Source organism: Leguminivora glycinivorella, chromosome 26 (genome assembly GCF_023078275.1).
Source record: "Leguminivora glycinivorella isolate SPB_JAAS2020 chromosome 26, LegGlyc_1.1, whole genome shotgun sequence".
Taxonomy (NCBI): Eukaryota; Metazoa; Arthropoda; class Insecta; order Lepidoptera; family Tortricidae; genus Leguminivora; species Leguminivora glycinivorella.
Window position 1 is genome coordinate 9,202,809 of NC_062996.1, and position 12,140 is coordinate 9,214,948.

Genomic DNA, 12,140 nt, shown 5'->3' on the forward strand with positions numbered 1-12,140 from the left:
CTTGTAATGACAGGCTCAGCTTTCCTTAACCTTGTCAAGATTGACTTTACCTTTTGTTCAAAATCGACAGTAACCGAGAACTCCGTATTTACATCCTTTGTTTTCTTCATTATAGCCTTTTGGGCACGATGAAAGTCTTCAACTATTGGGTTTAAGTCGGCCGCGACATAACCCTCTAAATCTATACAATCAAAGATTAACTCTAACCGCATAACCGCGTAATTGCGTTCAACCCTATCCATGTCAACGTCTCTATTGCTCACATCAATGTCCGACATTTTTCACGTAATAATCACTGTTGATTTATCGAAAAACGAGAACGAAAATATAAATAAACAGTTTACGTTACTCAATAAAATTAACTTGTTGACTTTGACAATGACAGATGAGATGACAACCGAATTGTTGCCATACACCAAAGCATAGACTAAGACCGAACGAGATGAGCGGATTGAACGAACTGTCACACTGCTACCAACCTAACTAAATTCTACTATAAAAGTCACACTTCCGGTCAGCCATTAACCGAATCGAGAATTAAAGTTTTACCCACCAATTTATTAGAAAAATATTACGACACGACAAATTTGATATTTTACTAAAAATAGGTAACTTTTCAACGGATCCGGCCGAAGGAACAAATGTTTAATGATGAACTAATTGAGCGGACTGTAATTTAATAAAATATCTTTAAGACGAAATTGACAAAGATAACTCGAAATTTTAGAGATTTAAACAAAACACTTACTGGGGAAAAAACAGTGCATATGTCACATACCTTCTTAGCATGAGGTTCCAGTGGGTTGGCTTCTGCTCGCTTACCATCAGCCTTGGTATGCAAGGCGCACGTGCGGGCCCGGCTTACCGTCTCCTCGAGCCCAGAACTGTTCTTGGAGCAGAGCTTTCTTCCTGTCCACTTTGATAATGTGACTAGCACTGAGTTTAAACTTAATTTTACGATAATTATTGGGAAAATGTGACTTTAACTATTTTAATTAGCAATAATGGGAATTTTAATGCAGCGACGCGTTCGCAAGCTAGATCGAGAGCGAAAAGAATGTGAGGTAATGGCTACCGGAAATGATTAGTGCCGGGCTAAACACACCGGAAGCTAAAGACAAAATAGTGTTGTTTCTTTAAAAAACCGATATTCATACGAAAGTTGAACAATTATAAACTTTACAAAAGTTGTACAAGATACCTTCGTTTTCAATTCGTTTACTTTATCTAGCGAGTAAATTATACGGAACTAATCATTTACAAGCTCAATTGCTCATCAGTGCGTGCTCCAAAGATCAAAGCTTTGCCCTAATAGGGTGCCCTGCACACGTTTACTCATTTGTAACTAATGCTGATCTTGCACATGCGTTTCAAAGGCTTGATAGGTATTATGTTTGTTAAATAGCATGTGTACCTGAATATGTTTAAGGGGAGTTTAAACTACAAAGCTCGCTTTGACTTTGAGAACTAATTAAGCGATCCTGAAACCTTGAGATGCTTACAAACTTTGACTACTTAAGTACTATCTGCTCGCCTGATACTCTAATAGTAAGCATACAGCAATGAACGCATTTTTATACGATTGCTCGCTTTTTAGGGTTCCGTAGTCAACTAGGAACCCTTATAGTTTCGCCATGTCTGTCTGTCCGTCCGTCCGTCCGTCCGTCCGTCCGTCCGTCCGTCCGTCCGTCCGTCCGTCCGTCCGTCCGTCCGCGGATAATCTCAGTAACCGTTAGCACTAGAAAGCTGAAATTTGGTACCAATATGTATATCAATCACGCCAACAAAGTGCAAAAATAAAAAATGGACAAATATGTTACCCCCCCCCTACATCTAAAGTGGAGGCTGATATTTTTTTCCGTTCCAACCCCAACTTGTGATATTTGTTGGATAGGTATTTAAAAATGAATAAGGGTTTACTAAGATTGTTTTTTGATAATATTAATATTTTCGGAAATAATCGCTCCTAAAGGAAAAAAAAGTGCGTCCCCCCCCTCTAACTTCTGATCCATATTTTTAAAAAATATGAAAAAAATCACAAAAGTAGAACTTTATAAGGACTTTCTAGGAAAATTGTTTTGAACTTGATAGGTTCAGTAGTTTTTGAGAAAAATACGGAAAACTACGGAACCCTACACTGAGCGTGGTCCGACACGTTCTTGGCCGGTTTTATCAATTACCTACTTAACAATAAACCTTTTGATGCAAAATCTCAAGCGGTCTTTATATGCTAGGAGAAGACTGAACTTGGCATCTGTCTTTGTTTTTGTAAAATAAGTATTATGAGTAAAGGAAAGAGAAAAATGCTCTTAGATTCCTTATACTTCGTGTGAAATAATTGCTTCTTTTTAGCAGATTGCTGGTAAAAAGATCCATTTGCACCTGTAGCATAAGAGCGTTTTTACATCATCCGATCCGATATCGGATGTCAAAGGCAAAAGTCAAAGATGGCGGCTTTAAATTAGGTATACTTAGGGTATCGGTCCTACACCCGGTCGGTCGGATATGGGATCGGATAATGTGAAAACTTAATAAGGGTCCTTTCTGCGTTAGAGAGCCACATTTAGTCTATTATATTTTACTGTATTGGCCGTCTTCATCCAGGCAGTGTTCGGAGACAAGTTGGTGACATCGTTCCTTTTCGAAGTCGACTACACGGACGAACCCAGACTTCCAAGCCCGGAGCAGCTCAAATATAAGGTAAGGTTTAAAAGATCTAGCTTCATCTGACTTACTTACTTACAAATCATCAAACGCCATCAAACGCTACAGTTTGGCGAGGATCTTCTTCTTAAACCTAGCGTTTTCCCGGCCTCGCTCCAGGGTTCGCTTTCCTGCTCAGCCTTCTCCACTTTGCCCGGTCTTCGGCATCCTGAAGTGAGAGATTGTTCTCTTTCATGTCCGCTGTCATGACGTCCAGCCAGCGCTTCTTAGGTCTACCGCGGCCGCGTGACCTAGGGCCTTGGACGGTGAGATTGAGGCATCTCAGTATGGACAGTTTGGCGAAGATAAATAAATAAAAAAAACTTCTTGCGATGGCCCAGCAACCCGAAGCAGATCTTGGCCTCCGACACTATATTCCGCCATTCGCTCGTATCCTGTGCGATCTGATGCCACTCAGTCACTTGAAGATCACACAGGTCTTTCTGGACCTCATCGATCCATCGGTACCTGGGCCTTCCGACCGGCCGTTTTTCAGTAGATCGCCACAAGTGAGCTCTTTTGGCCGCACGATCCTCTCCCATCCTCTCCACATGGCCGAGCCATCGCAGACGAGAAGCCTTGCTCTGCCCATGACGTTGAGCTCGCCCACTAGCTCTTCCACCTCCAAGTTCTTCACTGACCCAAAATTATTCTTGGCCTCCGTCCTGTGATTTTTTTTTAATTATAAATGGGCTTACGCTTGGTCACAGACTAGCCGAAGGCAAAGACGTGATGGCCTACGATGGAGTGAGCTCGACCAGAAGATGCCTGTTCACACTTGATTTGAGTGAATGGACAGTTTTGACCTTTTTTCCGACGCTTCGACCAGGGGCCCGTTTCTCGAAAGGTACAAGCCTTGTATTACAAGTGCGCGAACTGTCAAAACGTATGGGTTGTCATGGAAACACACTTGTAATACAAGGCTTGTACCTTTCGAGAAACGGGCCCCAGGTTGCTCGTTGCTCTGGCCGTAATGACTGGCCTTCTGACCAGTCGGTTCTCCCAAAGATGCTCTGTTGATGCCCGATCGTCTCCCATTCTTAAGTAGGTGACCGAATCAGCAGTATCTCGTAATTTTTCTGGATCCTACAGTTCACGGTCATAAGTCACGTTGACGACATACTTATGTCGTACTCTAATTTTGTGTAATAAATTACAAATCATATATTCAGCAAATAGGCCACAGGGGCACTTTTACACGTCAACATACAAGTTGAACTGCAATTACAATTGATAATACTAATTCTAAGTTCTAACTAAAGTATGCTACTACAATGATTAGAGATGTCGCAGTAAGATAGATAAAGCCGTTATATAGTTATAACCCTAGGAATATAATTATACGTCGTAACATAGTTAAACGAAAGCGATTAATTGCTATCTTACTAGGAATATAACTATAATACTAAACTAGTTTAGTCATATAGTTATATGACTGGATTCAGTTTAGTGAAATGATTGTAGGCAGGAGTGCAGCGGTGCGGCGGAGGTATAGTTATAACCCTAGGAATATAAGGGAGCGATTCAGAACCATCTTACTAGGAATATAATTATAATACGGTATTTAAAATTGCAAACGGGACTTAATCGCGTATTACTATGTATTAAGTCCCGTTTGCAATTTTAAATATGTGTCAAAATCGTGAAAGTTTAAATCAGTGTTTTATAATACGTATAGCGGGACGATTTGGAATAACAACACCGTCACTGACGTTAGAACAAAGTTTATTTTGTATCGAACATAGTACATAAGGTTTGGTTACTAAACAAACGAATCCAAGCTATATTAGTTAAAACGTAACAGTTCCCGCATGCTTGCATGCTCCCGGTATTTCCCGGTTCTTGATTTCCCGGGAAATCCCGGTAATTTTATGGTGGCGAAAGAACCGGGACAAAAATTTAGGAACCGGTGCTCCCGGTTCTTTTCAAAATAACCGATTTATTCATTTTTTGAATTGTATCTGCATTTGGATTTGTGCGATGGCAGTTTTAATTTAATCTGACAAGATAAACATGATATTTATCGCAAATAGTGTAATTTGCAACATTGCTTGAAACCATGGTACTATTGTATTTCCTTATCTAACGTAAACAAACCACAGTGAAGAATTGTTTAGGGCAAGAATTTGTTAATTATTTCCAATTCAATGTGCTTATTCTCTCAAAACACACAGACGGACGGACAGAGTCGCGACATCAGGGTGTTTTTGAATTTTTTTGGTATACTTAGAACTATAAAAATAGTTCGAAAATTCAATAAATAATTGTGCACGAAAACGCAACCTTCACATGAACGACAACTGATGCCGAACGACTGCCTTGTGGTAGCGGGTAAGCCCCCGCCCCCGTCTTTTTTTTTTTTTTTTTTTTTTTTTTTTATTATAAACTGGCCAGTGATTGACCTTAGTCGCACCTGATGGAAAGTGACGACAAGGCCGAGGTTGTAGCTCACTGGTTCAGTAACAGCCTATTCACTCTTGACTTGAATTCACCCAGATTGTATTCGCCCGGGAATACAGATGAGGGGAGCATGTTCCATTCCTTAGCAGTTCGCATTAGGAAAGAAGAGGCAAACCTCTTCGTGCGAATGAAAGGTAGGTCGACAACGTAAGGGTGAAACCGCTCCCCGCGCCTGGTTGTCCGGTGATGGAACGGGGAAGGAGGAACCAGGTCATGCAGTTCCTGTGCACACTCTCCAGAATGTATCCGGTAGAAGAAGGACAAGGACGCAACTCGACGGCGATGCTCGAGGCTTTGTAATCCTGCCTTGCCTGCCGGAACGTCGCCAATGAGTCTACGAGCTCGACGTTCTATTGAGTCCAAGGCTGCCAACTGGTATTTGGCAGAGCCGTCCCACAAGTGGCAGCAGTATTCCATACACGAGCGAACTTGCGCCTTGTATAAGGAGAGAAGTTGCTCCGACGAGAAATACCGCCTCACTTTAAAAAGGATGCCAAGTTTTTTTGCTGCAGTTTTAGCCTTGGACTCAATAGCAGAACCGAAGTTCAGGTTTGAGTTGAGCGTTAGCCCGAGTAACTCTAGGCGGTCCGTTACTGCCACGGATACATTCCGGAAAGTAGGAGCCAGGGTGAACTGACTCCGTTTGGCGGAGAAGAGACACGCCTGCGTTTTTGAGGCATTGAACTCGACTAAGTTGGCCTGGCCCCAATCGGATACAGCTTTCAGAGTCGAGTTCGTTTCCTCCAACATACCTTCTCTAAGGGATTGGGTTACACTGGCACTGGCCCGTGCATCGGACAAATATCTCACCGTGACTGTGCTGTCGTCTGCATACCCCAAGATACCGGGCTTGAGCAGATCATTGATATGCAGCAAGAAGAGAGTCGCGGAGAGAACTGACCCCTGAGGAACCCCGGCAGTAATCTCCATAAGATCGGACGAGCAGCCGTCAACGACTACTCGAATGGATCGGTTCCTCAGAAAATCAGTGATCCAAGCGCGCAGGCCAGGAGGGAGCCCGTATGCGGAAAGCTTGGCAATAAGGCTGTCATGCCAAACCCTATCGAAGGCCTTGGAAATGTCGAGGGACACAGCCAAAGCCTCACCATGCCTTTCGATGGCTTCACCCCAAAGGTGGGTGGCGTAAATCAGAAGGTCCCCGGTGGAGCGGTTACGACGAAACCCGTACTGCTGGTCACTGAGGAGATCGTTACCTTCGAGATACGCCAGAAGCTTGGTGTTCAATACACGCTCCATAATCTTACAGAGTATGGAGGTGATTGCGATGGGCCTATAATTCGATGGGTCGGCACGACTCCCTTTCTTAGGGACTGGTTGCACATTGGCAAGCTTCCACGTCTCGGGAACAAAACCCGTATTGAGAGAAAGCCTAAACAGGCGCGTCAAAACTGGTGACAACTCTGGGGCACATGTTTTGAGCACGATAGCTGGAATACCGTCTGGGCCACTAGCTTTTTTGACGTCTAGGCAGCGCATCGCTTTCAACACCTCTTTTTGGTGTATTTTGATTTCGGGCATTGAAGCCCCGCAATACGGCAAAAAGGGCGGAATAGCGGTACCAGCGTCTAGACGTGAATTCTCCGCGAATAGGGAGACAAACAAGTTTGCTTTCTCTATCGCAGTGTGCGCCAGTGACCCATCCGGCTTGAGCATGGGAGGTAGCGAAGGACGACAGAAATTCGACTCCACCGATTTCGCAAGCGACCAGAACGCCTTACTCCCTGACGGGTACGAGGATAGTTTGGTCCCAATGCGGCTAACGTGGAGGAATCGGGCTTTCTGAATAACCTTCTTGCAGGACTTGGCAGCTTTATTGAAACACTGCTTCTTATCGCGTACATCCTTGCTGGCTTTGCGACTACGAGCATCAGCCCATGATAGATAGGCAGAGTGCTTGAGAGCCTCAGCCTGAGCACACTCTGCATTGAACCATGGGCGAGCTGCTGCACCAGTTGGGACGTCAGAGAAGGGCACAAAGTACTCCATGCCCTGGCGGACCACGCCGGTAACAGCTTCCGCGCAGCTCGACGGATCATCACTGGTGAAACAGGTTTGCTGCCAAGGATAAGATGCAAAGAAATGCCGCATCTCATCCCAATCTGCTGACCTGTATCGCCACACTCGACGCGAACCTCTCGGGCTGTGGTCAGGAGGGGAGTGGGTCGATATAGATTTCACCAGACAGTGATCAGAAGTCCCAAGAGGGGACGACACTGACACGTTGTACCTGTCTGGATCGGTTGTCAGCAGAAGGTCCAAGCAGTTGGGTGCGTGACTAGCAACATCCGGAATACGAGTTGGTTCACGGACCAGCTGGGTGAGGTCAAGAGATAATGCGAACTTGCGAGCCTCTCTCCCAGCATGATCCGTAGTTTGGTATGGGCACAACCATTCCTGATGATGGGCATTAAAGTCCCCCAGAAAGACCAACTGCGCACTCGGGTATCGTTGCTGAGCCACACCCGCCGCTTCGCTAAGGTGGTTGAAAAGCCTAGTTGTCTCCTGGTCACCACTGTGCGACCGATAGACAAGAGCGTAGACAATTTTCTGCACGCCCAAATCCACCAGCCACCACAGAATTGACAAACTGGGGTCTTCAAGATAACCGAGACGTCGACAACAGATGTCATCGCGAGCGTATATGCAGACTCCAGCGCGAGGTATGAAAGTCTCCACTGCACCCCCGCACTACACTGCTACAATTATACTACTGAACTTAATCCAGTTATATAACTATATTACTTAACTAGAGACGTATTATAATTATATCCCTAGACTAAGTTTAATCCAGTGATATAATTATATAACTAAACTAGTAACGTATTATAATTATATTCCTAGTAAGATGGTAAGGAATCGCTTTCGTTTAGCTATGTTACGGCATATAATTATATCCCTAGGGTTATAACTATACCTCCGCCGCACCGCCGCACTCCTGCCTACAATCATTTCACTAAACTGAATCCAGTCATATAACTATATGACTAAACTAGTTTAGTATTATAGTTATATTCCTAGTAAGATAGCAATTAATCGCTTTCGTTTAACTATGTTACGACGTATAATTATATTCCTAGGGTTATAACTATATAACGGCTTTATCTATCTTACTGCGACAGAGATATAAGGTCTCTAAACGTCGATATTCAACTAAAAACTACACATAATAATATAGAAAAGTACAAATACAAAAAAAAGAAGTCTAAAATTCTCGGAGGAAATATAGACTGGAGTAGCCTTTCAGTTACTTACCCCTCTGCCAAAAAACTTGAACAAATGTTCATAAAGTCACGTAAATACAATTTCACAATCGATTCATACTCATTCACAGAATCGCCACGACACATATCACTGGTAATTAAAAATGCCCGCGTGTGCTGTGATCACTTGTAATAAGCGCTCAAATACCTCAAGTTTGCTAAAAGATGGCATAATATTCCATTTGTAAGTAATTTTAATATTGTTGTATTACTGTTTTTACTATCTAAATGATAATATTTTTGTCATTCGTCATCGAATATCGATTTATGTGATCGAATGCAATCGATTTGAAATTTGTTGGTGGGTAGAAATTACGTCACGAACACTCCCCACGAGACTTCGATTTTTTGCTGGTTAAGAAGTTACCTAATGTGGTTTAAAATAGGGTCGATATTTATATATCAATTTATTCATAAAAAGACGCACTCCCCACGAGACTTCATTTATATATTTTGTAAGAATTAACCTAATTGCAATTAGAATAGAGCATATAATAATATTGACAAGGATAATTGAAAATTAGAAAAATCATTTGACCGAGACTTCGTTAGAGATGTGGGCATGGTCGATAAAATACCAACTATCGATAAAAAAGTATGATTTGCAAACCTTAATCACACAATTCATTTGAAATATATTTGCAATTTTCCGAAAGAGAATGATTTGAGTTTTATTACATGTACTTAATAAACTTTTCACTTTGAACCAGTATTGATAACAGTTAATGACGACTAAACCATTTCTAGTTTATTTATTTAACCAAGTTTGTTTATAATGATTTATTACCACCAACCGCAGTAAACGTTGTTGATTAGTTAGTCTGGAAAAATAAATTAATGTTTTGTCAAAATGTCAAATATTTCTTTAAGTACCTACTAATCCTATTATCCATCGCTAGTCCACCCGCGTGATACTTACTACCCAGGATTGTCATTAGTGAATCTTAATATGATTATAATAGTGCCAAACATTAAACAGATCTAGAAAAAACAACATCATTAAAATTATAATTTGCTTGATTAATTATTATCGACTTCTGTTATCGATGCCTGCCTCATCCCTATAGTTTGAGACACACACGTGCGCATTTAGTGTCCGTATACACTGTGTTTCTACGAAGTATTTCCATGTGTGATATGTATGTGTGCATCATAATGAGCATGTGTTATTTTTTTATCATAATGTGCGTGTGTATTGACAATAATATTTTTTGCATTTGTGAGTACTCCTTTACATGTGTTATTTCCTCACCTCCCGCGAATCTTGGCAGAATTATTTGTACGTAGACGCAACATGAAGGCTACTCCAGTCTATATTTCCTCCGAGCTAAAATTACTTTAGAGATGCAAATGACTCTGAATGTCACAACTAAAGATAACATGTATACTTAATCTAATTATCCTTAGAAATGTATAGGGTCTCCAAGAGTCAAAATTGTATAGGTAATCAAAATATTAACTAAAAGAAAAGAAACAAACGAGAACCGAACAATGAAAAATTTCCATGTCTTTTCGTCTTTCCTAAGTTGTTTTAAATCATCGATTCTGATTCACAGGTACTAATAAAGAATAAGAAGCTTCTCCCAATGGAGTCAAGTCCCACTGTTGGGCTGACCGGAGCCAGCTCTGCCCAAGGATACGGAGGTGTCTTAGCAACTGCATTTAGCAGGTCAGTTTATATGTACGTAAAGTCACGCCAGTATTCCCTAAAGAGGTAGGCAGAGGCGGTTACCGAACCGCTGTTAAAAATGCAGGTAGGCGGAAGGGGTAACTCGTCTACTACTTTATTTTTCTATAACTTGCATAATTTTTCCATCAGGTGTGACTAAGTTGGCTGGCCAGTTTATAATATTTTTTTTCCCCTCACTAGCTCGGAAACACGTGTTTTGTCCTTTGATACCAGCGGGTAAAAACGCATTTTATCCACTAGTGGGTAAAGTAATTTGACCTTGAATAAAGTAAAATTAACTGCTTTAAAATTGATAAAAGTAGGTGAATCTAGGAATAAAGATGATTTACCACCTGTGGAACTACTGGAAGCAGTGATAAACGCATTTTTTGCGTTGTAGTTTCCTCGTTATAGTGAGGGGAAAAGTTTTGTGTTACACTCGGGTGCAAATGTATTTTACTTCTCGTGTGTTAAAAAACTCGCAAGTTCAGGATTCTATTCTCGAACCACTCGTTTCGCTCGTGGTTCAACTGTAGAATCCTTTCACTTGCTCGTTTTTAAATCTCATACTCGGCGTTAAAATACAACTTTGCGCCCTTGTATAACAAATAACTATTTTAAAACCCACGTTTTCAGGTCAAACGGTATCCGGCATACAAGCTCATCTCTTCCTGAGCAAGGGGTCCGGAATAGCTCATTATCTCAGCAGTCCGGAAGCAGTTTAGCTGAATACTTCTCAGACGAGGACTATGATGATGATGAGGAGTTAGACGGTAAGTTTTTTGGCTCCTCTAGTTTTTTAACAGCCTGTACTTAACTAATACAGGGTGGATTATAAAGTGAAGTCCAATAGGTCCTAGAATTCTAGATATATGTCGGTGAAATAAGAAGATTTTCGGATGTGTAATTTTTTCACACAATCTGAATACATTTACTGGTATGTATCTAAATTAGGGGCAATGTTTTTGATCAAATTGTCTATGATGGTGACTACGAGGGCTGATTGGAAAGTTCGCGGCCTGACCATTAAAAAAAAAACTTAGTTTCTTTTTTCTGCCGTCATTTTGAACTGTCATTATTTAGTTGTCATCCCGCGAAATTTTAATTAAATGCAATATTTTAAAATAAGTTTTTCCTCTCATTTAAAAATACGTGTAAGCAGTTTTTTCACAATGGACAATTTGGAGCAACGTGATGTAATTAAATATCTTCATAAAAAAGGATTGACTGCGAAACAAATTTATGAAGATATGCAGTGTACATTAGGGCAATCCGATCCATCATACACCGTGTTTCCGGTATCACTCAAAACCTCAGACACCCCAACTGATTTTTATTTTTTTAAACGTATCTACAATGTTCATTTTTTAATCTGATGATTATTATTTTTTTAAATTGAATTTTTAATTTTCTGTGCAGCTCTACTCGGCTTTTAACTCTACACTCAATAAAATAATTGCTAGCTACCATCATAAACCTTCAAACTGTTTAATTGTGTATGTTATGCAACGACATAAGGTTTACCAATAGACAGCTATGTCACTGTAAAGCACTTTAACCTGTGTCACAGTAAACTTTAAATTGGACAGGTGACGCAGTAAGCAAATTTAAACCTAACATTCAAAATGACAAGGTTGTAATTAGGTGCGAGTTCAATTTGTTATGACTTATAATAAACTTTAAAATTAAACCGACGCACAACGTCTATCTCGTAGCGGAAAAAATAATCGTCCAAGTAACCAGCCAGTATTAATACCCTTAAATACTGAAAAAGGTATACAACCTCTAACAATATGATATGCACAATGTTGTATTACGAATTTGTAGAATGGGCACGTAAACAATAACTAATAATACAAATTAAAACAAAAAATATTACCCCCATCAAGATATAGCTCAATCGATTCTACTCTCGATTCTGAACAAACAGTTTTCAGATTTTTAGTGTTAAGTGAAACACGGTGTATACGATGGTAAAAAAGTGGGCAGCTGAATTCAAGCGGAGACGAGTCAGTATCGCAGATGAC

At 40.9% G+C, this 12,140-nt stretch overlaps 1 protein-coding gene across 1 annotated transcript in view; it reads left to right on the forward strand.

Annotated features, from left to right (window-relative positions):
• LOC125239766 (1-phosphatidylinositol 4,5-bisphosphate phosphodiesterase epsilon-1-like) overlaps nucleotides 1-12,140 on the forward strand; it is a 234,420-nt gene that overhangs the window by 173,995 nt on the left and 48,285 nt on the right. The window contains exons 26-28 of the mRNA XM_048147438.1: nucleotides 2,605-2,700; nucleotides 10,001-10,113; nucleotides 10,750-10,886. Coding sequence (XP_048003395.1) covers nucleotides 2,605-2,700; nucleotides 10,001-10,113; nucleotides 10,750-10,886 — 346 coding nt within the window. The remainder of the gene's footprint in view (nucleotides 1-2,604; nucleotides 2,701-10,000; nucleotides 10,114-10,749; nucleotides 10,887-12,140) is intronic.